The 24,289-nt window shown below is 43.6% G+C and overlaps 1 protein-coding gene across 1 annotated transcript; it reads right to left on the reverse strand.

Moving 5' to 3' along the window:
• Positions 1 to 342: 342 nt before the first annotated feature.
• Positions 343 to 24,286, reverse strand: LOC126386972 (disintegrin and metalloproteinase domain-containing protein 12-like; the record flags this gene model as incomplete). The annotated part of the gene is made up of 20 exons (XM_050039549.1): positions 343 to 396; positions 649 to 802; positions 897 to 1,005; positions 2,380 to 2,457; positions 2,683 to 2,878; positions 3,000 to 3,108; positions 3,292 to 3,487; positions 3,602 to 3,694; positions 3,821 to 3,998; positions 4,840 to 4,988; positions 5,802 to 5,886; positions 5,967 to 6,136; positions 6,239 to 6,310; positions 6,467 to 6,532; positions 7,137 to 7,401; positions 9,617 to 9,693; positions 9,788 to 9,866; positions 9,940 to 10,016; positions 20,470 to 20,561; positions 24,214 to 24,286. Coding segments are annotated over 20 exons (2,372 nt in total), but the record flags the coding sequence as incomplete, so codon positions are not given.
• Between the last annotated feature and the right edge of the window lie 3 nt (positions 24,287 to 24,289).

Genomic DNA, 24,289 nt, shown 5'->3' on the forward strand with positions numbered 1-24,289 from the left:
TTTTTTTTCCCCGTTAAAGGGGTTTTTTTGGGGAGTTTTTCCTTATCCGCTGCGAGGGTCATAAGGACAGAGGGATGTCGTATGCTGTAAAGCCCTGTGAGGCAAATTGTGATTTGTGATATTGGGCTTTATAAATAAAATTGATTGATTGATTGATTGATTGATCTGGATCAGTGCAGCTTTAAGATCTGACGTGCATTTCCTCTGTATGTGTGATCCGATCAGTCAGCGAGGTGAAGAGTTAAATTATAATCTGATTTAAATTAAAAACTTCACCTCTCTGAATCTACAGGGACAGACTACAGACCAGGACCAAGCCGGTCCCAGCAGGACCAGCAGTACCTGTAGACGTGGGCGGGGTGAAACTCCAAACCCAACAACTCAAAGTGAGTCACACTGCATCATGGGTAAAAAAAACACACCACAATCAGACTCGTATGAGTAAACAAATGGATAATGGACTTGCACCTGTGTAGCAAGCACTCAGAGCTTTCACAGTACATGTCATATTCACCTGTTCACACACACATTCATACTCACATTAAATCTTCTGATTTATATATTGTTTGTTTGTCCTGAATTTATTGATTGTATTGACCTTTGTGTCCACCTACACACACACACACACACACACACACTCAGTATTACCGGTTGTGTTGTCGGGCTTTATGAAGCGGGCTGTCGGGTCCAAAACAGAAGAAACTGCGCCGGAACCGAGGGAAGCGCAGAGCGAGGAAGAGGAGGACCACAGGCAGGATGAAGAGGAAGATGACGAGCAGAGCCACTCGGACTGGATCAGACTCTGAACAGAGAGGAAGAGGGGGCGGGGTTAAAACCAAAGTCAGACAGAAGCTGGATGTTTTACTGACACAGTGTCTGTCGGTGTGAGGTACCACCTGCTGCTCGGGCCGGTCCGCTGTCCACGCTGCCTCCGTGACCGGAGTACCTGCAGTCAGGTGGAGCCCAGCCCACGTTACAGTGGCAGTTCTTATTACTGTTACACACCTGAAACACACACACACACACACACACACACACACACACACACACACACACACACACACACACACACACACACACACACACACACACACAGCACACTGTAGGACACTGCAGAAACTTCACAGTGCAACATGTATTTATTGTCTCTGGTTCTGATTGTGTCTGCACTGGTTTCCCTGCGCTGTGGGGACGCCCCATCAGCCTCCTTCATTCTCTGATTTTGTCAGATTACTGTTGACAATAAAATGTTTCACAGAGTCACATCACGTCACACACAAACCCTTCACGTAATGTTTAAGGCCCCTGAACAAATACTGCCATCTACTGGTCACCTGTCACAACACATAAAACCTGCTGAAAGAAATCATGGTGACATGTTCGACAGTAATTTATGTTTTGAACAACATCATGTTTTTATCACCTCAGAAACATTGCTGTAATAAAATCTATTAAACTTTAAAGATACAGAAACTGTTGTACGTGTATTTATCTCTTCGCACCTTGATTGTTATAACAGCCTTTATTTGGCTTTTAACCAAAACCAATTAGTTTGATCACATCACACAGATTTGATCCTCTGTACATCGGCTCTCTGTTTGTTTTAGGACTGACTTTAAGATATTACTGATTATTTTTAAGGCTCTTCATGGCTCCAGATTACATTTCAGACCTTTTAGTCCCTTATGAACCTCTGTGTGGTTTGAGATCCTCAAGCAGAAGTTGTCTGTCCCAGAGTCCAGACTGAAGACTAAAGGGGACAGCTTTTGAAATCAGGACCTCGAGGCTCTGGAATAACCTGCTTGAAGATGTAAGACTGTCTGAGTCATTGTTATTATCTTATTGATTTTATTTCCCATTAATTCAGATAGTTTTGATTTTATGTGATCAGGTTTCTGTCCCGACAGAACAATGGAGGTGAATGGTGTTTGATGTGAGTGAGTGTTTACTGCTGATTTGAATGACCTGACTCTTCAGCAGATACTCAGAAACATTTAACGTCGTTCATTTTTTGTAGTTAACGTGGAGCAAAACTATGATGCATGTTTGATCATTTTGAGGCCTGGACAGCAGGTCTCAGGATAAGAAACAGGTGTGATGCAGCTGTTCATATTTACCACAATCATCCCACAGAACTGAGTGTGTGACTGTCAGTGAAGGAAACTCTGAACATGAAAATGTTTTCTTTATGTAATTGTTTGAATATTTGGACAGAGAACATGTTTCTTCTTCTTCTGCTGCTGCATATTCTGTTCCTAAAACTGAACTATAAAAAGACTTTTCTCACATTACTCTTTCTTGCCAAAGTCTAACTGATCCTTCAAGACGATCGTCGTCTTTAACTGAACTGTAAAATCTGATAAACCGTCGTCCACTCACCCCGTGACCGTTACACTTGCTGCGACATTCATCCACCCCGAACACCGACACGTCCTGACACTTCTGGTTCAAACACGCCTAAAAACACAAAAACACTTTAACAAACAACTCCTAAAAACAAACATTTCTAGTAAAATATAATGTTTACAGAATCTAGATGATCATAAACAATTAAAGTCAAACTGAGCTGTTTTATAAAGCACTGCTGTCTTCTTGTTTCTATAGTTTAGATTTTACAGATTGGGATGTTTTCTCTGCTCTGATCAACTCCTCCACGCCTGCAGGGGGCGCTGTGTGTCTGACCTTGCCAGGACTGCAGGCGGTGCCCTGGGCCACAGTGGCGGGGTCCGACACATCATCTCCCAGGTGGAAGTAGGTTCCTCTGCAGACCAGGTCGCTGTGGTTGAAGCGGACTGTGGTGGTGAGGATCTCTGCGTTGGTGCCCAGCAGTGGGCGGTCCCTCCCTCCCTGACACTGGATCCTGCCGCAGTGGACGTCACTGCAGCAAACACAACAGGAAGTGATGTCAGTTAAGGCTGGTTTTCACTTCTACTCAAAGCAGACAGAAACTTTAACTGTCTACATACTCTGTGTACTCTGTGTTCTGTCTGTGTACTCACGAGTTTGCACAGGGGATGTAGGAGCCGTTGGTCAGCTGACCACAGTTTCCATATTTGTTTCCCTGTTTGTTGACGGATGAGAAACAGACAGGTGGAGCGCTGGTGGCATCTGCGGACAGACAGACGGACATAGAGAGAGAGACAGGTCAACCTGGTTAACTGGTTTCAGACCAGAGCTGGCTCTGGGTCAGTGTGAACAACAGTATGACGAGATGTTTATGAATGTAAACTGGTTTCAGTTCAGTATAACTGGTGTAAGCTGTAGTTGTCTCAATGTAAACTGGTGTCTTACTGGGCCCCCACAGCATCTGGCACTGGGTGTGCATGCTGGCACAGACTCCTTCGTAGCAGTAGGAGGCGTCATTCTCGCAGGGCTCCCCGTTCTGCAGGAAGACGTTGGGGGGACAGTAAGGGGAGGAGCCTGTGCAGTACTCGGGGAGGTCGCACTCTCCAATTGGGTCACGACACACTGAACCCGCCGCCCGCAGCTGAGGAGGAGGAAACGTTCACTTTAATTTAGTTTGGGAGGAATATTAATATCGTGTGTGTGTGTGTGTGTGTGTGTGTGTGTGTGTGTGTGTGTGTGTGTGTGTGTGTGTTACCTTGCAGTCGTGGCAACAGATGCCGTCAGACGAACACTGAGCTCCAGGAACCAGCCGACAGGTGGAGGCGTTACAGCAGGGGTCCTCACACTCCTGACCAATCAGAGCACAGCAACACATCAACAGGAAGAACAACACAAACACACCCTGCATCCTGATTGGACAGTTTTGCTTCATGCCATCACAATGATGCGATCAGACAGGTGTCCAGGTGAGTACCTCCAGCAGGCCGCAGTCACACTCCTCTCCTTTCTCCACGTACAGGTTTCCACAGCGAGGTCCTCCCAGCAGACGGTCCGGCTGCGGCACGTTGAACAGACACATGCCGCCACCGTGCAGCAGGCTGACGGACAGATCTGCAGCGCTGCAGCTGCTGAACTGCTGTCCCGGCATGAACCTGGAGGTCAGAGGTCACGGGGAGGGAGGAAGTCAGGGAGCTGTGTTTCTACATAGACCTCCATTATAAAAGAGACAGTGTCACAATATTCAGATCAACATATTCATCTGATCAGTAAACAGAGCTGATCAATAAAAATGGTGGATTAAATAATCAGTGAAGTGTGGAAGTATTTTGGTGCTCAGCTGATCTGAGTTAAATGTTCTGGTACTGTGGCTGTACCGGACTTTTGTCAGTCAAATCAGATGTGGCTGTTTTCTACATGTGTGTGTGTGTGTGTGTGTGTGTGTGTGTGCTATAAATTTTCAATTGTTTGAACACAGTTCGTCACCATGTATGTATTTATTTTGAAGAAATTGCAGGACTTTAGTAAACACTCATACATACTGTATTCTATGTGTTTTTTTCTGTATAATGTTGAAAACTTAATAAACAAATTGTTGAAAAAAAAAACAACAACCAGTAAACAAGCCAAGTTAGCCCACCAAGCTAATGTGTGCTAACTACGCTAACGAAAGATCATAGATCATAGATCAACAGAAGCCAGAGACTGTTTCATATTAAGTTGCTGTGAGCTGTAAATTCACCACCTCTCAGCAGGAGGCAGAAGGTAACATATCTCAGAGCTCTCCTCCTCGGCACCGCTGCCTCCGTCTCACTCACACTCTGCAGCTAAATCTGGGGACTGAAACATCTCCAGAAGTGCGCTGCAAACTGACTGACCCCGACTGCTTGACTTGATGGAATCTCAATCGACTGAGGCGTCTCTGACGGGTGATCTGATATTCGACTCTCAGGGGGCAGCTCTATCCAACACTGACTAAATGATTCTGGTACTGACCCGGTCGAGGGTTCCATGATGCATCCTCCGAGCCGCCGTTCATTCTGACAGGAGCAGCTGCGCTCTGCTGTGTCGTGACTCATCCCCAGGTTGTGACCAAGCTCATGAGCAACAGTGGAGGCCACGCCCAGCACGCTGACCAGGTGGTCCTGAGAGAGACAGAGACAGGTTCAGTTTAGTAGGATCCCCGTTAGCTAACGTCCTGACATCAGCTAATGTTCCTGGGGTGTTCATTTAAACAATTAACTGCATTACGTGCTCTTTTAATGAACTGGTGTTCAGACAGACAGGTCGGCTTCAGCAGTAATTTTTCATACCTTAATACCTCCCTGAAATTTCACCGCAGTATGACCGTATTTGTGTCTTGGTTAGTCGTTCAGTTAGTTCAGTGTTCCAACAATCACCAACTCTGGTTCGGTCAAAATAAACCCCCACCACACAGAGTAACTGTGCTGTACACAGTCCTGTAACTTTATCCCCACCACCTGCAGCCGCCACCTTACTCAGCTCAGCTGCCTATTCCACCAGTAGAGACTGACCTCTGGTGGTGTATGATGTGCACTACATACCATGCATCCTTAACACAGCCTCTCCGTATGAGTTTATTAGAATATGAGCATCTGTATTAAAAAATTAAATCGACGGAATTTCTACGTCTACAAACTTCTACATTAAATTTTTTTAATCAAAGAACCAGATATTTTCTGCCTCAGCTCTTTAATTCTGATGATTCAACAGGAGAATGAATAAGACTGAAACTTAAACTCAAAACACCTTCTCACACTTCAGAACTATGTAGTCGTGAGAAAGCTTCAATTCACGTGACACAGATGGGAGAAACAACATTTCATTCACCTGCATAATAACAATAAATTCAACTCTGTAGTGGATTTAAACCCAGGACATCACACACACACACTCTCTGTCTCCGCTGTGTCTCAAATCATGATGTGTCCGCTCACCACATTGACTCCACCCGACCGGTCTCTGGAGCACATGGACGACTGAGACGCCATCCCCACTGTGGTGCCGTCAAACGAGCCGCCCCTGTGAGATAAAAGTCAACTCGTGATAATCATGATGATCACAATCTGAAGTTTTTATTTTGTTAAACATCCTCCTCCTACATGACGAGCTGTGCGTTGTCGTGGCGAAGGCGTGGCAGCAGCTCTCTGGTCCTCCAATCCAGGAAGTTGTTGAGGGTGTCAGTGGGACTCTTCTTCACCTGGATCTTGTCACTGTCGCTCCAGATCTCCAGACCGGTCAGCGCCACCCGCACGTTCAGAGGACGGTAGAACTGAAACAGACAGACAGACAGACAGGGCCACTTCAGTTCTTCTTCTACTGCACATTTAAACAGGTTTACAGAGACGGGGAGGTCAGAGGTCACAGCTCTCACCCAGTCCACCTGGTTGGCCACGTCCAGCATGCGGTAGATGATCGTCTTGTTGTTCTTCTGGTAGTTCAGAAACTGTGGAAAACAAAATTGTATTACACAGAGACTCATTTAGACGTGACTGTTGTCGGTTCTGCAGGTTCTGTCTTTAATTTTGTTGATTTTAAATTGAAGGAAGTGACGCCATCTTGTGTAATTATTAAACACACACACACACACACACACACTGACCTCCTGGTGGTCGGCCACCAGCACCAGTTCGATGTATTTGGTCTCAGACAGGATGTCTCTCTTCCTCTGCAGACAAAACAGACAGAGAGGACACAAGTTAAAGACTGTCACAGTGACGTGTTGCCTCACACACATACTGCTGGTACTAACCCAAGTGTTACTGTACACAGTTTCACCACTAATGGCAGAACTACAAACTGGGAGAATCTGCTGCTTCCTGAAACATTTTTTCTCCACTATAAATTCACATTTCTGTCCTGAATCATATAATGAAGCCTGCTCCGCTGCTTCGATGTGATGGCTTCAGTTCTCTTTTGTACGGGGTCATCTTATAGCAAAGTGGTAAAATTAACCTAAATATATTGGACACTAAAACTGATATAAATGTCTTTAGTAGGTTCTTTTTAAAGAGGCAAGAATACGTTCTGCTGCTGCTCCCGTCCAGAACGCGGGGACTTGTTGGTCTGCTCCTGCCTCTGATCTGTACATTTCTGTGACTTGACATGGCGTCTACAGCAGTACATCCCTTGGCTCCTGTCTGCTTCTGTCGACTGCCATCTAACTAGATTTACACAGTACCATGCAGTGTCATACTGAATCTCAACATGTGTGTGTGTGTGTGTGTGTGTGTGTGTGTGTGTGTGTGTGTGTGTGAGAGTTCCTGTCTCACCCTGTGTGTGTGTGTGGGGCTGTGGATGGGGGGCACAGCGGTGTGTGAGACTCCACAGCCTCCAGCACTGTCGCCCTCCAGAGGGCTGGTGGAGAACAGCAAGTGAACTCCTTCCTCTCCTCCTCCTCCTCCTCCTCCACTCCCTCCACTCCCATCTCCACCACTCTCCCCTCCTCCCCCCTCCTCCCCCCCCTGCTGGTGATGGTGGTCGTCCTCCTGTGGCTGCAGCTCAAAGCTCAGGGTGGAGTTGAAGGCGATGATGCCGCTGCAGGAGGAAACAGGAAGTTTGATTTATTACCTGCCACTGATCGATGTGGCTGATTAAAGGGAATTATTTTGTTTATCTAAGTCTGTCATGAACTGGAAGTTAAGAACTAATGAAACTAGAATCACCACCCTGTGGTTGTATGACTCCGCCCACCAGTCCAGTGTCTCTGACAGTCTCCATCCATGTCAGTGAAAACATGGATGCTTCACACACAGAAGATCTATACAATCAGCACAGTTTCAAGATTAGAGTCACCAATTCAGTATCTGACCAAATGTCTCCCCTTCTGTTCCTGAGATATGACGTTAAAACATGATGATGTCACAGTCTTCACAGCCAAAAACACGTTTTGTGAGGTCACAGTGACCTTTGACCACCAAGTTCTTATCAGTTCATTCTTGAGTCAAAGTGAAAGTTTGTGCCAATTTGAGGCATTCTTGAGATATCGTGTTCACAAGGATGGAACGGACGGACGGACATCCTAAAGACATAATGCCTCTGGCCTCAGCTGTCGCCTGCATGAAGGCATAAAAAAGTGAACTTCGTGACCATCTCACAATTTATAGATATATATTTTTTCATTTCACATTTCCATAAGAGTGTCTGAAATATTAATTTGATTTATTTAAGACATTATGAATGAAAAACTCAGTGTGATATATAACTTTTATTTTCTTTATAATACATACTATTAATAATAAAACAGCTCTGCCTTCAGTGTGCAGGTTTTGCAGGTTTTTATTCTCCTGCAGCTGTTTGTTGAAACTTGTGACATCTGACTGAACTTTTTGTTTGTTCTCTAATTGCTTCTAAGATCTCAGTTTGCTCTCAATAACCTGATTAATAAAAAGATCTCTCTCGTTAATAATCGGCTGTTTGTTGATCAGGTAAACAGAGGTCTCTGTGTCTCAGACCTGAAACCCACAAACTGGACCAGGTTCTCTTCACGTGAGCTGCTAAACAGCTAATCCTCCTGTGGCCTCCTGCGGCCTGCACACTGTGTGCTGCTGCAGAGGTCAGAGGTCACTCACATGGATCTCGGATCAGTTGGACCTGCAGAGGAGCGCTGATGTCGTCACTCACGTTTTATGCTGAGATCAGCCCAGAAACACAAAGACCTGAATTACTGTAAATCCTGGACTCTGCACAAACCGGATTGGAGTTTTTTTTAGGTTTAAGAGATTTTACTTCTTATTTTCCTTCTCTGTTGTTTGAGGAAAAAAGTTTTTCCTCTGAATAAGCAGGAAGTGTTAGAACGGAGCTGTCGGACATCTGTTTCTGTTCAGCCTGAAAATATTCAGCTCTTTATTTAAATGCGCGCAGGAGTTTCCTCCAGTAAACATCAGTGAATACATTCAGCAGGTTTCCATCCTGTTAACAAATATCTGCAGCTCTCTGTTTGTCTCTTTTTTCAGACTAAATATAAAATATGACGAGATCTCCTCCTGTTGCTTTCAGTCCAGACTTCATGAGATCAGACACACTGGATTATGAAGCTGGATGTTGAAAGGTGTGTTGGATCTCTCAGGTAAAAACCTTTTCACATCCCAAACAAGAATTACTTTTAAAGTTTTTCAAATTAGGGTGTTGTATACATTCACAGTTGAAGGACAAGAAAATAAGATCACAGCTCACAGAAACTGAAAAAAACAAATACTTTCTGTCAAAACCCTTAAAGGCAAAGTTTCATACATATCTGGCCTATATTCACCATGTTTGTCAGAGTTCTTTTGAGTCTGTGAAGGAACGATGTCTGAGATGTATTTGAGTTTTCCTCATCAGTGGTGACACAGATGGAAGTCTGCACCTCGTTTATCGTCCACAGAACGAGGCTGCACGCCCACATTTTCACAACAAAATAGAACAGGCTGCAGTGAGAGTCTCTCTCCATGGGATATTTAAAAATAGCAGCTTTGTGCATTTAGTCCTTCTCAGGCAAGCTCAGGGGTTTAGTGTTGCTGTAGCCCACAGGAAGTGAGGATTAGAATATATGACCTTCACATAATCCGCTCCAAATTAATCTATATTTTTAAAGTCATTACTAAAAGTGTTTGTCATATAAAAACTAAAGTGATGGTCAAAGTTGTCACAGTGAAATTTAAGGTGTGCTGATGGATTCACGTCATCAACTCATGCATTGAATAACATTACAAGTATTAGTACTCAGTGTGTGTATTGTGTGTATTAGTACTGTGTGTGTATCAGTACTGACCGGAGTCCGGAGCAGGTGCTCAGAGCCACTCTGGACTGAGGGAATCCTCGGACACTGCCGTGGTAATAACAGTGAGTCTGCACACACACACATACACACAAACATCTGTCACACCTGAGAAACACAACAGAGACAGTCTGAGGACAGACGGCGGTGCGTTCACTGACTCACCACAGGGTCGGCTCTCACAGACACTCCGGTGCCGTTGGGCAGGTAGTAGAAGACGTTGGGCGGTTTGGGTAGCAGGTCGCTGCAGAGAGACGACACGTCACATCTCTAACTCTTTATGTTGTGTTTAATGTCACACTGTAAATCACACTCACTGGTTCTTCTCCAGGTCCAGCAGGAAGAGACGTCCTCCCACCTCCAGTCCACACTGCAGCCTGTCGGGGTGACCGTCCTGAAAACACACAGGAAGAACATTTCCTTTATTTACTGAGGTGATTCAACACTGAGAGGACAAAGGACAAGAGACGGAGGACTTCTGGAGGAACACTGGAGATGGACACAAGACACACATACAGAGACTGGCAGTGCTGCCTTTGCAACTCTACTCGCTGAGTGCTACCTTTTTTAAGTCATTATCGAGACCACCTTTTCAGGTGGAACCAGGCACAGTTCGACTAACCTGGCCTGGGTATGTTACACCATGTTCACACTAATCAAACAAATTGGAATGACAAGTGCACTCTGATCCGGGCCCAGGTATCCGATGTGGAAGCCTCCTGTAAGCTTTGCTATGAAGAAGCTCTTAGACATGATGGTAGAGTAACAAGGGACTCCTTCCTGCTGCAGGAGATTCAGAAGCACCTTGAGCTCGTCTCCTTTTTGAACAAATTCAACATACTGGACAAGTTTGAGTCAGGCAGGCTTTAGGAAGCACGACAGCACAGAGTCTGCCCTCCTTAAGGCCCAAAATGATTTGTTCTTGTCTGCAAATTCAGAAAATAACACAGAACTAATTCTTACAGACCCCTCGGCTGCCTTCGACACAGTCGATCTCTCCCTCCTCTTGGACTGCTTTAAGCATGTTGTTGACATTCAGGGATTGTCCCTACAGTGATTTTCTCCTACCTACAAAACCGATCTGCCTCTGTTTCCTCTTCCTCTGCACTCATCTCCTGTGGCGTACCACAAGGCTCCATGTTAGGCCCCATTTTATTTTCTTTGTTTATGCTTCCCTTAGGGTCTATTTTTAGAAAATATAATATCTCTTACCACTTTTACGCTGACAAAACTCAGCTATATCTCCTGCTCAAACCTCATGATCCATGCACTGTCAGTGTCCTCTTAAACTGCATTGAGGATGTAAAGTCCTGGATGGCAAAAAAACTTTCTTCAAATTTACTGGGAAAAACAGACGTTTTTTATCCTGATTTTTTTTTACACTTAAAGTGTGCTGAATACTGCATCAGCAGCTCCTGTCAGCAGTGTATAGATGGACGTACCGACATTTATCACTGGATCACTGTGATACTGAACTAAACGTTAAAACATGATGACTCTCAGTGGACTTCTGCAGCATCTTCTTTCACCACAGTCTGGTTCAATGATCCGGGACGTGTCCGGTGGGAATCCGCCTGTTTCCACCATTTTTATTTTGTCACTTCCCCTTTCTGGTCCTTTAGGATGTGGGCAGGGCTAAGTACATCCGTTATCCAATCAGTGTGTTTTCCTGCCTCTTAATGGAGCCGCTCTTTGAAGAGGAGACACTTCCTGTCCAACGCCTGCTCGCTTTCTCTTCTCAGCTCAGCAGGAAGTCAAGGTGTGTGTGTGTGTGTGTGTGTTAGAGAGTGTTTCTCTCAAGTTTCGTTCATTTCCTTATTCCTTCCTTATTCGCTGTGTCTCTTTAACACATAAACACTGATTGTGTTTCAGGAACATGAACACAATCATGTCTTAAATCAGGCACGTCCAAAGCGCACCCCTCGGACCAACTTTAAACTGCCCTCGGCTTGTTGTTCAAACTATACCATACATGACCCCACATGTTACTGGTTAATCAAACAAGCTCACACTTTTCATTTTTTTCTGCTCAGCTAACAACTGCAGGACTCTTATACAGTTTGAAAATGTGCACCAAGTAGGAGCTACGCAGGCAGAACACGTGTCTTCATAAACAGACGGTAAACCAGCAAACAAAAACCTAACAGCAGATATTTCCTGCCAGGTATCAGACATGGTTGCAGCAGAGAAGTCACAGACCAAACAGTGGACAAACAAGTTAGCTACGGTTAGCTAGCAGCTAACTGGTACCATGGTGGACAACTTTACAGCTCTGTACATTTGGTCCGTCCTAAAAGTCACGGCTCTGGATGTAGATTTCTCCATGTTGTTACCGGCTTCTTCTTCTCTTACACATTTAATGCTATTGGACTTCTGGGTCAAAGCCCGGGGCGGAAACTGTGGAGCATGCTCAGAGCGCCTCGGCCAGTTTGGGTCTGATTGACTGTATACATGCAGGAGTCACATGATCTGGGTGTGTTAGTCCCACTGTGACAAATTCACTGCAGGACCATTTCAGTCACACTGACATGTTTACAGGGATTTAAAAAGTCTGACACAATAAATCTATTTTCTCTGATGTCATGGAAACGGACTGAGTGAAGATGAAACAGTTTGTCTCATTTGCGTGATTTTTTATTTTAATAACCCGTATGATGCGAGCAGCAGCAGAGCCCACATGTATTTTCACATGATCTAATCTGGCCCCCATTCAAAATGTTTGGACACCCCTGTCTTATTATTATCAGTTGGCAGCAGTTAATCAATCAGAGGAAGTCAAACGTCAGCTGAAAAAAGACTCTGGATCTGCAGAATACGCGGGTACAAAAAGCTCAGATGCTACGACCCTCTTGTCAAACCTCTCAGCTCTTCTCAGTCTTTAAATTAACAAAGAGCAACAGAAGACGTGTACAGCAGAAATACTCAACTGGCTTCTCCCGGGAGTGACTTTCTTAACATTACAGGAGGCCAGTTAATAAACAAACACTGATAATACCTATCAGTATAAATAATAAATGAACTGCCTGTTTTCAACGTTTCAATGTTTGCTGTCCTCACTCATCTTCACCAAGAGGCAGAAATAGTCGCCTCTGGGTCAGGTGTACACAGGGGCGTTTCTAGGATTTTAAGACATGTGGGGCTGAGCCTAGACGTGTGTCGGGGGGTTCAGGGGATCCTCTCCTAGCAAACTCTATTTTAATGCTTTTTACGCACTCTGGCACCTTATTTTCTTTCACAGTACAAAAAATACCACTGTGAATCAGTTTATATTTATTGTGAATTAGAGAACAGTCAGCAGGCCACCTGGCAGCCAATCACAGGCCAGATTTGGCCCACGATAGGCTTTTTATTTTCAGCCGAGTGTCGCTGGTTAACTTGATCAGTGGCAGCAGATCAGATCAGTTGTAGATCATCAACGTTAATTCAGTAAAATGAAGAGTTCTCTGGTTAATGAGCCGCTGCTGTCTGTAATCACACAAAGACTGTCTGTGAGTGAAAGGATGCATCACTCTGTCACCACTGTGTGAACACCAGTGGACAGTTTTGTATTTTAAAAATCACTCAATTAAACTAGATTTATGTCAGATCAGTCAAGATGTTATAAACACTGATGGGTCCAAACTTTCCCAGAGAAGTTTTGAGCCACTGAAAAACATGATTTTCAGATCATTTTAATTTCCTCTAGATTTTATTGATTCATTTTGATTCAATTAGATTTATTGTCAGTGCAGGAACTGAGACAACAAACGCAGTTTAGCTTCTAACCAGAGGTGCAAAAAGCAGCAAAGTGCAGAATAAAGATTAGATTTAAACATATTTAATGGCTTAAATGTAATTTTTAAATATAGTTTAAATGTTTCTGTGGCTCTTGATGTCTTTATTTTCCTTATATTTTATTCTATTTTGACAGAAACAGAAATATTCTGCATGTATTGAGTCAAACATGACGAGCATCAGCCTTTAAAACCAGACTCTGAACTCGACTGAGGACACGACCTCCGGCTCTGCAGGCTTCTGTGTTTGATATATAATTGAGGAGATTTTGGGTGGAGTGTTCCTTTAAAATGAACAAAATTCCCCTCTGAGGCGTGTTTGTTTTCTCCACCCTCTCTGTACTTTGTGCTGTGGTGGGGTCAAGTCATTGTGCAGCAGGATGGAGGGCGAGGGTGGGGGGTGTTTGTTAGCTGAGTCATGTTGGGTGCAGCTGGGTGGGTCTGACTATGATACTGTGGCTCAGCTCGCACAGGAAACTGATCCCGGAGCTGTCGGACCGACGAGTGTGTGTTCAGAACGAGATACTGTAAATACACTAATAAACTTCACACTGACACACACTCAAACAGCAGCAGCGAGGAGGCGTTCACTGACCTAAACTCTGTGTAGACAAAACAAGCGCTCAGTAAGCACATTACAGCTGAAACAATGATCCGATTAACAAAAACTATTTTAATAACCAGTTAATTGTTTGAGTCACTTTTAAGAAAAAATGCCAAACACTCCCTGATTAAGCCTCTAAACCTGAGCAGTGTTATCCTAATTAACTGAATATCTTTGAGTTTCTGAGTGTTGGTCCGACAAACAAACATTTACAGATGAAACACTGAACTGAGGGAGACAATATGATGAATTAAACAAGGAAATAATCAAAAGATCGTTTAATAGTAAAAAATATACTTTGCTGTCCTGTTCAATAGAACAATTCCAGGAACTAAAATTACATCTGAGAAACAACACAGGTTACACTAATCAGTTCAATTATGGATTAAAAACTGATTTGAGATCAAATTTTCTCGAACTGAAGTGACTGGTCGATTTACAGAAAAGTAATCAGCAAATATTTTGATAATCAGGTGAACAAACATGGCACATTGTGTGTATATACACTCACCGGCCACTTTACTAGTTACACCTGTTGAACTGCTCATTAACACAAATATCTAATCAGCCAATCAGGTGTCAGCAGCTCATTAACATTTAGTCATGTAGACATGGTGAAGACGAGCTGCTGAAGTTGAAACGGAGCATCAGAATGATGAAGAAAGGTGATTGAAGTGACTTTGAACGTGGCATGGTTGTTGGTGGCAGACGGGCTGGTCTGAGTATTTACTGGGATTTTCAGCACAACCATCTCTAGGGTTTACAGAGGATGGTCCCAAAAAGAGAAAATATCCAGTGAGCCAAAATGCCTTGTTGATGCCAGAGGTCAGAGGAGAATGGCCAGACTGGTTCAAGATGATAGAAAGGCAACAGGAAGTCAAATAAGCACTGGTTCCAACCAAGGTGTGCAGAAGACCATCTCTGAAGCAACAACACCTTGTCCAACCTTGAAGCAGATGGGCTACAGCAGCAGAAGACCACACCAGGTGCCACTCCTGTCAGACTCATGTGGACGCCACTGAACATACAACACCGACCCAAACACCATTTCAGACCCTCTCATGGTGACGGCATTCACTGATGTCAGTGGCCTCTCTGGCAGGACTGTTCATCATGCCACACCACAAAAACTGCTCAGGAATGGGCTAAGGTAGGACCGCCATCAGGGAAGGGGTCAAAGGTACAGATGACCCCAGCACAACGCCAAGGAGGGGTCCATGAAAAAGTCTCTGGTTGATCCTTAAATGGGATCAATTAAAACAATTTATTTACTACTTCTACTATTACTTGGGTATAACTGGAAAACTCAGAGTAGACAGGAATATACTCTTCACACTGTTTCAGTTCTGCACACAACTGACCCATATTTAATTATAGTACTATTTGTAAACTCATGATTTGATCTGATGATGTGATACCTCACTGTAATTTCTTCAGGCAATGTTTGATTGCACTTTTCTCTAATCATTCATTGGAGGGCATTTTTTTGGGCCCAACCCCCCCCCCCCCCCATTACTGTGAAATACGGCGCCCGCTTCGGAAAATGTGCGGCTGGCCTGGTCTGAGGAACTCAGCAAAGAGCTCAAGGTGTTGACCTGGCCTCTAAATTCCCCAGATCCCAATCCTATCGAGCATCTGTGGAATGTACAGAGGTCCTGTGTCCGAGCCTCGACAGGTCAGAGCTGAGTCCGATCCACAGCAGGACCTCTCATTACTTTACTTCTCTTTTTTTCCTGCCTTTGTGTCTTTGTGTCTCCGTCTGTGCCCCCTCTCTCTTTGTGGGTCCATGAAGGCAGCACAGGCAGAACTCTTAATGAGCACATTTTTTTCCTCAGCAGCAGTTTGTGGAGTTTGAGTCATGGAGTGGAGATTGATCAATCGATTCAATCAGAGCTGGATGGGTAGATGAGAGGAGTAACTGCTGCAGAGGAGAGCGATAGTAAACTTTAAAACCCAGCGCAATAAAAGGTTAAGGCTGCTTTCACACCTGCCCTGTTTGGTTCAGTTTAATCAAGCTCTAGTTCGTTTGCCCCCTCAGTGCGGTTCGTTTGTGCAGGTGTGAACACAGCAAAACAACCAGACTGAGACCTTCCTGAAGAGGTGGTCTCAGTCCGGTTCCAAAGGAACTCTGGTGCGGTTGGTTTGTGGTGAGAAGGTGTTCCGACCTGGATGTGAAGCAACTGCAGTCACATGACACATTGTTTGGGTTAAACATGAGCATGTTACAGTCCTGGAGGATTATTAATGTGCACCTCCTCCTGTACTGCCTTAATATGCACATTCAGCACATCCAATGCATCAAAACATTGTTTTCTAGTTGGAGCCGCGCCTCGTTTTCAAACTGTATGGTTTGACTAAAATGAACAATGACAGCAATATAGTCCACGATGAGCAGCGCTAAAATCAACCTGCGTAGTTGTCCCTCCATTGTGACATTAGAAAGTGTCACATTTATCTTGCAAGTGTACTCTTCTTCAACGTTTGCTTTACTTCCTGGATTTTTCCCACATGGAAATTCTGACCAATCAAGAGCAGCTTTCTCACACAAGGCATTTGATCTGGTCCTCTTGTAAATGCTGCCGTGAGAACACGAACCAACTCTAGGCAATTATACAACTTTGGAACAACATGAGTCCCTGATTCAGACCAAAGGAGACCACTCTAGGGCTGACAGCAGCATAAGTTTCACTTTCACTGCGCCTGACATTCTGCTGCTCCGTCTGTACCCAGAGTCGCTCTGTGCTACGAGAGCATGGAGCAACTGAACAGTTATATATTCCAACAGTGCTCCTAATAAACAGTCCAGCTCCAGATGGCAGCAGATGTTTTAATCGTGGCGGGCCGCCACAAATAAACAAATGTGTGGAAACCCTGGGTAAATTTCATTTTCATCAGCAATGTGAACAGCTTAGTAAAAACCAGAATATTTTGTGAACGTAAACGTCGTCACTGAGAGCAACAAGTTACTGTTCACATAGTCGACCAATGAAGCTGATTCTGATTCTGCTGATCAGTGAACACTGACGTTAACTGTTCGTTGCAGCTCCAGTCGGGTCGCTAACCTTCTGTTGTTCGTAAACGTCTTCCTCTGAATCATTTCTGGATTCTTACAGTTTGAGAACTCACATTAAAAGAAGAAGCAGAACATTTCTCTCTGTAACTGTGTTATTTAACCCTCACTTTGACTCTGCCCGACCAATCAGGAGTCAGTTATGTCAGTGGCTGTGATTTTATTTGAATGCTGTATTCTGTAGGTTTCATTCATGTGAAGCTTCATGTTGTCATCACTCTAACCCTCGCTGTGTTTTACAGCCTCTCTCGCCCACTCTCACCATCTGTTACCACCCTCACCCTCCTCTTCCTCCTCCTCCTCAACATACTGCTCCCTCCTCTCCCCAAAACTCTCTTTCTCTCTGGTGAGGTCATGTCTCTCGCTCAGTCTCCAGATGATGTCAGAGCTGCAGAGATTCTGGGCGAGGCTCCGAGCCGTCGACCACAACACAAGAAGAAGAAGAAGAAAGGAGGAGGAGGAGGGAGGCTGGGAGTTAAGAGTTCATTTCTCCTGGTAACAGTAAAGAAAGAGCAGCAACAGTTTGTAAAATGGCGTCTGAGTCTCAGACAAACTGTCGTTACACCCTCAGATATCTTAATTTGTCCCATAGTCCAACATCAACACAGAAAACAGACGCAACGAGGAAATCTTTGTTCTAAAAATAACTTGTTGATTAATCGATTTAAGGTAAGATCACATAAGATAATCCTTCACTGATCCCCAGAGGGTAAATTCAGGTGTTGCAGCAGCACAAAGAAAAGTAAAAATTAAATCATTAGAAGCAGATAAAATAAAAATATGAATAAAAATAGAAAGTATACAAGAGCAGTTGAAGTGGAGATGAAACACTGATGACTGTGGTTTATTTGATTTTTACCTCACTGAAGTTAAACTTTCACCCAGATTTGCTTGGAAACTAGATGGTACAGCCCTTTTTCACCTGTATGCTGCAGCTGTTTTTTTAACAACCTAGTCGGTGATGTCAGAGGGTTGGTTTGTCTCTGTTGTAACCTGGTACTGTAAGATATGTTTTGGGGTTAAACTTTTTCAAGGCGAGTGTTTTAGATATTTTGAGTAGAGTAGGGCACAGACGTGCAGGGAGTCATTTTTAGGCAATAGTGCTCAACAGATGGGACACATGTTGCATCCACTGTGCAGATCAATGTTTGGGCCTTTTCCACCGTCACTTTTGGCCAAGCTGAGTCATGCCATGCTGTGCCGATTTGCGTTTCCACTATCAGTTAAGACACGACGTGCCATACCGAGCTGCAGCTGAAATGGACCTTCTAACAAAAAGACCAGGTGATTAAAACCAGGACAAACACTGAATAAAGCTGTTTCACTATTAAAAAAATCTGCTAACTACAGCACAGTTTGCACCGTGCAGTCCGGTTCAGTTCAGTTCAGTATGATTTTATTTGAATCAGTCTGAAGGGTTACTGTTGGCTTCAAAGGTGCTGGACTGAAAGGGTTTGGGGGAGACAGGGCTTAAAGTGGCTTACGCAAAAACCTGAGTGTCCCTATCTGGAGCCAGTGTTTGGTTTTTGGGTCATTTCACACTAAAGAAAACAGACTTATTATACTATAGTCCATTTCTGCCAATAACCCAATAAATGACGTCATTAGATCAGTTAGAAAGTATTAAATCATTCAGACGTCCTCAGAGCAGAGGGTTCGTCCGTTCCTGTGACAGTGAGGAGAGTTTAATTTAGCGGACTGCTCCTTTAGTTTAACACACTACATCACACATTCTCCTTCTTTCTCCCTGTTTCCTCCCAGCTGGGTGGAGTCAGGGTGGGTGAGTGTGGGGGGAATTTAACAGGAAATGATCTAAGAGCTGCTGTCAGCTGCACAGGAAGTGTCCGTCCTCCAACACTACACCCTCCTCAGATTTCAGTGTTCCTGCAGGAAACTCCTGGTGAAAACTGTCAACGCTCCGACTTCCTTCCTCTTTCTTATTCCAGTGAAACACACTGACTGTAGCCGTGAAGGAAACTGTCTGTTCATGAATGAAGGAGAAAATTAAGACATAACTTCCTGTCCGTCCTCAAGACGTCAATCTGTTCTTCATTTCCTCATAATATAAAATACTGTCTGTTTCTGTGCTGAACAGTGAAGACTGAACAACTCTTCTTTTTAACAGCGTTAAGAGATTTTCACAGTGTCATAATCATCTCAGAAAATATTATGGTATTACAAGTTATAATTATCATCAGTCAGAACGACCCTTAAGGATAAAAACTGAAGGATTATTTTTGGTTGAACAAACATTTAATTATTAAAATTGAAACTTGGAAACATTTTTATGTGTATAAAGTTTCCCTTCTGAAAAGACCTAAAATAAAGGTGATGTTCTTCGTTCAGTTACATTTTTTTTCATTATTGTAGATAAGCAAATGTACACAGTGTGATGATAACCGTCAATTTTCATATCATGGTAAACCTTAAAACCAGTATACCATTGTAATTCTAATTTTAACAAAGATCTCTGCAGCATTTTCATTGTTTCAGACCCACAGAGTCGTGTCCAGGGTCAAGGAGGACTGAAGGTCGTTGCTGCTTTCAAACCAAAGTTATAGTTTGCAGAAGAAAGAGAAGGTAGACATATAGAGTTCATATATATTAATATAAAGTCTGATCTAATGTCGTCACACAGATGTCTATATGAGGTCTGATCAGTTCTGCAGGGTTCAGACTGCACGATATCAGCGCGACCCGACACTTGTAAGGCATCAGGAATGAAAACGGCGTCAGGTGCAACAGTTGTGGACGACAACTGATGCTTCATCTGAGACGCCTCACAATATTCTGACAAACAAACTTATCAGTCATCTGTTTTTGTCTTCTCTCACAGGCTGCACAAATCAAACAATTATCTCAATCACAATTTTGGCTTCCCACAATTAAACAACATGACTGATGCAATATCGACATTTACAATGCTCTGCTCAAAGAAACTCTGCATCGTATCAAATCAAGCGCTTCTTAAACCAACAGCCATGACAGCTGACACATGTGCAACAAACTGATCCAGGACCTGCTCACTGTGCTGCCGCAGCAACAACAACTACAACTCCCATGAGGCTTTGACACAGACGTGCTGTCACACCCTGAAATGCCTCCATCAGGTAACCATGGTAACAGGTGGGTGGGTGTGTGGGAACTTCATGTGCTTTTGTTTTCTCAAATGAGGAAGGGAAGTATGTGAGTGCACACTCCACCCATCCAAAACATCCAGAGAGCAGTCTGATGGAAACCAGACTGAGCTCAGGACGACCACAGAAACACACCAGTAACAGACCAGTACAACACCAGCAATACACCAGTAGACGTCCAGTGTGATCCCAGTATGACATCATCACTGGTCTGAAGTCCTGACCTTTGACCTGTTAGAGATACGAGGTTTCATGTCTCTGACCTGTAGAGCTTCAGTGAGGCTCCGCCTTCGTCCGTCCACCAGGACAAAGGGACGAGTTTTCTGCAGCAGGGGGCGCCGCCATCTGTCTACACCTGAGGACACAGACAGACTGGGTAAACTGGGAACACAGACTGGGTAAACTGGTAACACAGACTGGGTAAACTGGGTAGGAAAATTTGTTGGGTGGTATTCAGCTTTTAATTTTTGAATTCAGGTATTCGTGTTTTGTTTTGTTTTTTAAGAAATGACAAAGAAATTCTAAATAAATATAAAGTCTTGTTTCTAATCACACTGATTTATTTGTGTCCATAACAACACTGATCACCATGTTTTGATTTTTAATCATTTTTGTCTTTAAAATGGTTAAAACATTATTTCATCACAGCGCAGTGATTCACTCCAACCCTCCTCTCTCGGTGTATCACCTGCACACACACGCACACACACACACACAGTGACGGGGCTAACTGTTAGCATCACACGTCTAACACTACCTAATAGTTAACTGATTTAACGAGAGTCGAAATTATAACTCTATAATCAACTTATCTGACACAGTGACCGTCGTGACGGAGTCCAGATAAATATGATGTCGTCTGAATCCAACTTTAATTTTATTAAAGAGAAGTTTGAGGTCACACAGAAACTCGAGGAAAACACACGGTCAACATAGTGATCCAGGACAGTCCCTGACTCATCACTGTGTTCTCATTATGACTTGGTGTGTTGGACGTCACTGACCACTCACAGACAGCAGCACTGGTATATTTTTATCTCTAAAGCACTACAGGTCAAACTCCCAGCCGACCTCTGAACCCTGCTGTGTGTCAGCTCTGGTAGTTTCCAGCTGTGCTTTCTAACGAACATCTGGTTTTAACAGATGTGAGGAAAACTGTATTTTCCTACTCTGCACCATGGTCATGAAACAATCCTCAAAAAGATCTAAATTATAAACACATCATAAAGAATATGGTGACAGAGACATGTGCTTGTTTTTCTTGAGAGGATACTAATAGTTGTTGTTTTACTGTGGATTTTTGTTTTATATGTTGTATTAGTTGCATTTTAATGTGTTCTGATTGGCTGCTGCCTCAACCAGGTCTCTGTTGTAAAAGAGCTCTTCAGTCTCAATGGGACTTCCTGTTTAAATAAAGATTAAATAAATAAATAAATTAAAGGGACTACAGATGAAAAAGCCCTTTGGTTAATTCTGGCATTTTTTAACTCTGTGTACTTATTACTGTGCACCGTCTCTTCTTAAATAAACTAAACTATAAACTAATAAAACTGAGTTGGGTTTTGTTTGTCAGTTTCAAGACTCCAAAGTAAAGCTGCAGTGATTCATCAATAGACAGAAAATCATCTGTCAACTATTTTGATCAGCGAATAGTCTCGGCCTGGAGCCAGGTCCTGCCCTCGTTATGTTTTCTAATAATAATGATAATGCATTTTATTTATAGGACGCTCTCAGAGCACTCAAGGACACCTGACAAGACGCAGTTAAAAAAAGCAGCAGTGTTTCCATAGATCATAAAATAAAACAATTCAGTAATATACAATAAAAGTTAATAAAATGACTAGACAAAAATCATGATTATAAATATTAGGTATAAAATTATCTGCTATCATTTCATCATTATTGTTTCCTGTTAGCCTGTTTATACCCTGGGCCATCACAAGTTGATAACGTGCACCCACAGCTTGGGGTTGTTTCGTTTCAGGGGACCCAAAACCCCTTTTTAAGGTGCAGACACACCAAACCGACATCAAAGAACTAGCGGCAACGAAAGCTAACTGTTACGTCGTCTACGTCGCCTCACGTCGCCTCACGTCGCCCTGTGTCAGTTGCATTTGAACACACTACACAGACTACACTCCCGGTGTTTCCTCCGCAGGCTCCACTTCACTCAGCTGCCCGATAAACCCGCTGCTTCTTCCCACTTTAACCTGAATAACAAACCAGGGCTCGGTGCTCCGGTTGGATCCAAACGGAGAGCCGGGGCTAGCTCAGAGACTAGCGGAGGCTAACTGGCTGTGCTTCCCTCCGGTCATGCTGCGGCTAACGCTCCGCTAGCCGCTCCCAGCTAGCTCCGGTTTGTTATTCAGGTTAAAGTGTGAAGAAGCAGCGGGTCTGTGGGGCAGCTGAGTGAAGTGGAGCCTGAGGAGGAAGCACCGGTTAGCCCCGGTTTCACTACAGGCAGATTCACTCGCTACAGGGGCGAGGAAATAAAACCTGAACAGCCAATCAGACTGATCTCTCTCACCAACAAGCTCTGCTGCCGATTCAACATGCTCAATCGGGGGGCGTCGGTGGCTTAGTGGTAGAGCAGTCTCCCCATGTACAAAGCTGTTGCCGCAGCCTGTGGCCCTTTGCTGCATGTCTCTCCCTCTCTCGCTTGTCTGTCCTATACATTAAAGGCTAAAAAGCCCCAAAAAATATCTTTAAAAAAAACAAAACAAAAAAAACATGCTCAATCGGCCGAAAAGCCGTCGACGCCGAAGTGCCGATGGTGCGGGACACACCACAAAAACTAGGCCAACAGACGCTCACCGACGGCCTGACTTTGACCAATGGCCAACCGTCAGCTTGGTGTGTCAGGGCCTTAAGAGACATGTTTCTGGCAAAATTATGTAAATGCAAATATTAGGGTACGACGACCGGATAAACAGTCATACAAGTATGAACTTTGGTAAAGAGTATCCTGACCCAGAAGAAAGTAGCAAAATAAGATTCTGGAGCTCGCTGCCATTTTATTTTAAATTATCACACATCCCCCCAAAAAACAAAAAAAAATGACTCTCTGCTTCTCACCAAAAATGACTATTTTTCATCACTATGTGTTTAATATCTCTGCTTCACTTGTACACAGAAAACTTCCAAGGTGATAAACTTCAGTTTGAGCCCAAGTCGACCTTTTTACCTTTTTTATCTCTTACCTAAATTTGTCACGACATCTGAAATCAGAGAAAACTGGGCCGACTGCCGGCAACTTTTAAGGTGGAACGTTAACTTGTAATGTTACTCAATGCATGAGTTGATGACGTGAATCCATCAGCACACCTTAAATTTCACTGTGACAACTTTGACCATCACTTTAGTTTTTATATGACACACACTTTTAGTAATGACTTTAAAAATATAGATTAATTTGGATTATGGGAAGGTCATATATTTTACATATTCTAGTGCTATATCGAAGGCAGCTGGACTTGTTTGAATTTCTTGATGACGTGTTAATGTCCAGTTGTTTACGATATAACAACTGAATTAAAATGTGAGATGTTTTTCTTTTGTACACGTTAATAAACTGAATAACTTTGAAGTTCTGGACGTGTTCAGGTGAAACAAACTATTTGAAGACATCACTTCGGGCTCTGAGTTATTTAACAGGGAATGTTTCACTATTTTCTGATTTTCTTGTATTGATGAATTAATCAATTGATCAATAAGATAACAGGCTGATTAATCTATCATAGAAATATTGGTTATTTGCAGCTCTAGTTTCAGTACAGACAGTTACAGTCACAGCAGTCAGCTGAGTGAGAGGCTGCTAGTGTCAGATTAGGTTACCCTGACAACGGGCAAGCATTCAATCAGGTCAAAGGTCACAGACTTCATCCGTCACATCATACAGATTAACTTAATGTTTTAATGAATTACAGCTTCTTAATAATTCCCCTCCTCACACAGTAGTGTCTGTCAGTTAGCGTCAGCCGGTTCACGGTAACCGTTAACGTGTGTACCTGTCACAGCAGCTGTCAGACTGTCGGTACCGTCCGTCTGTCCGTCCGGAGGCAGAACCTCTCCGTCCTGCGGTGC

Source organism: Epinephelus moara, unplaced genomic scaffold, assembly GCF_006386435.1.
Source record: "Epinephelus moara isolate mb unplaced genomic scaffold, YSFRI_EMoa_1.0 scaffold1285, whole genome shotgun sequence".
In the NCBI taxonomy this organism is placed as follows: domain Eukaryota; kingdom Metazoa; phylum Chordata; class Actinopteri; order Perciformes; family Serranidae; genus Epinephelus; species Epinephelus moara.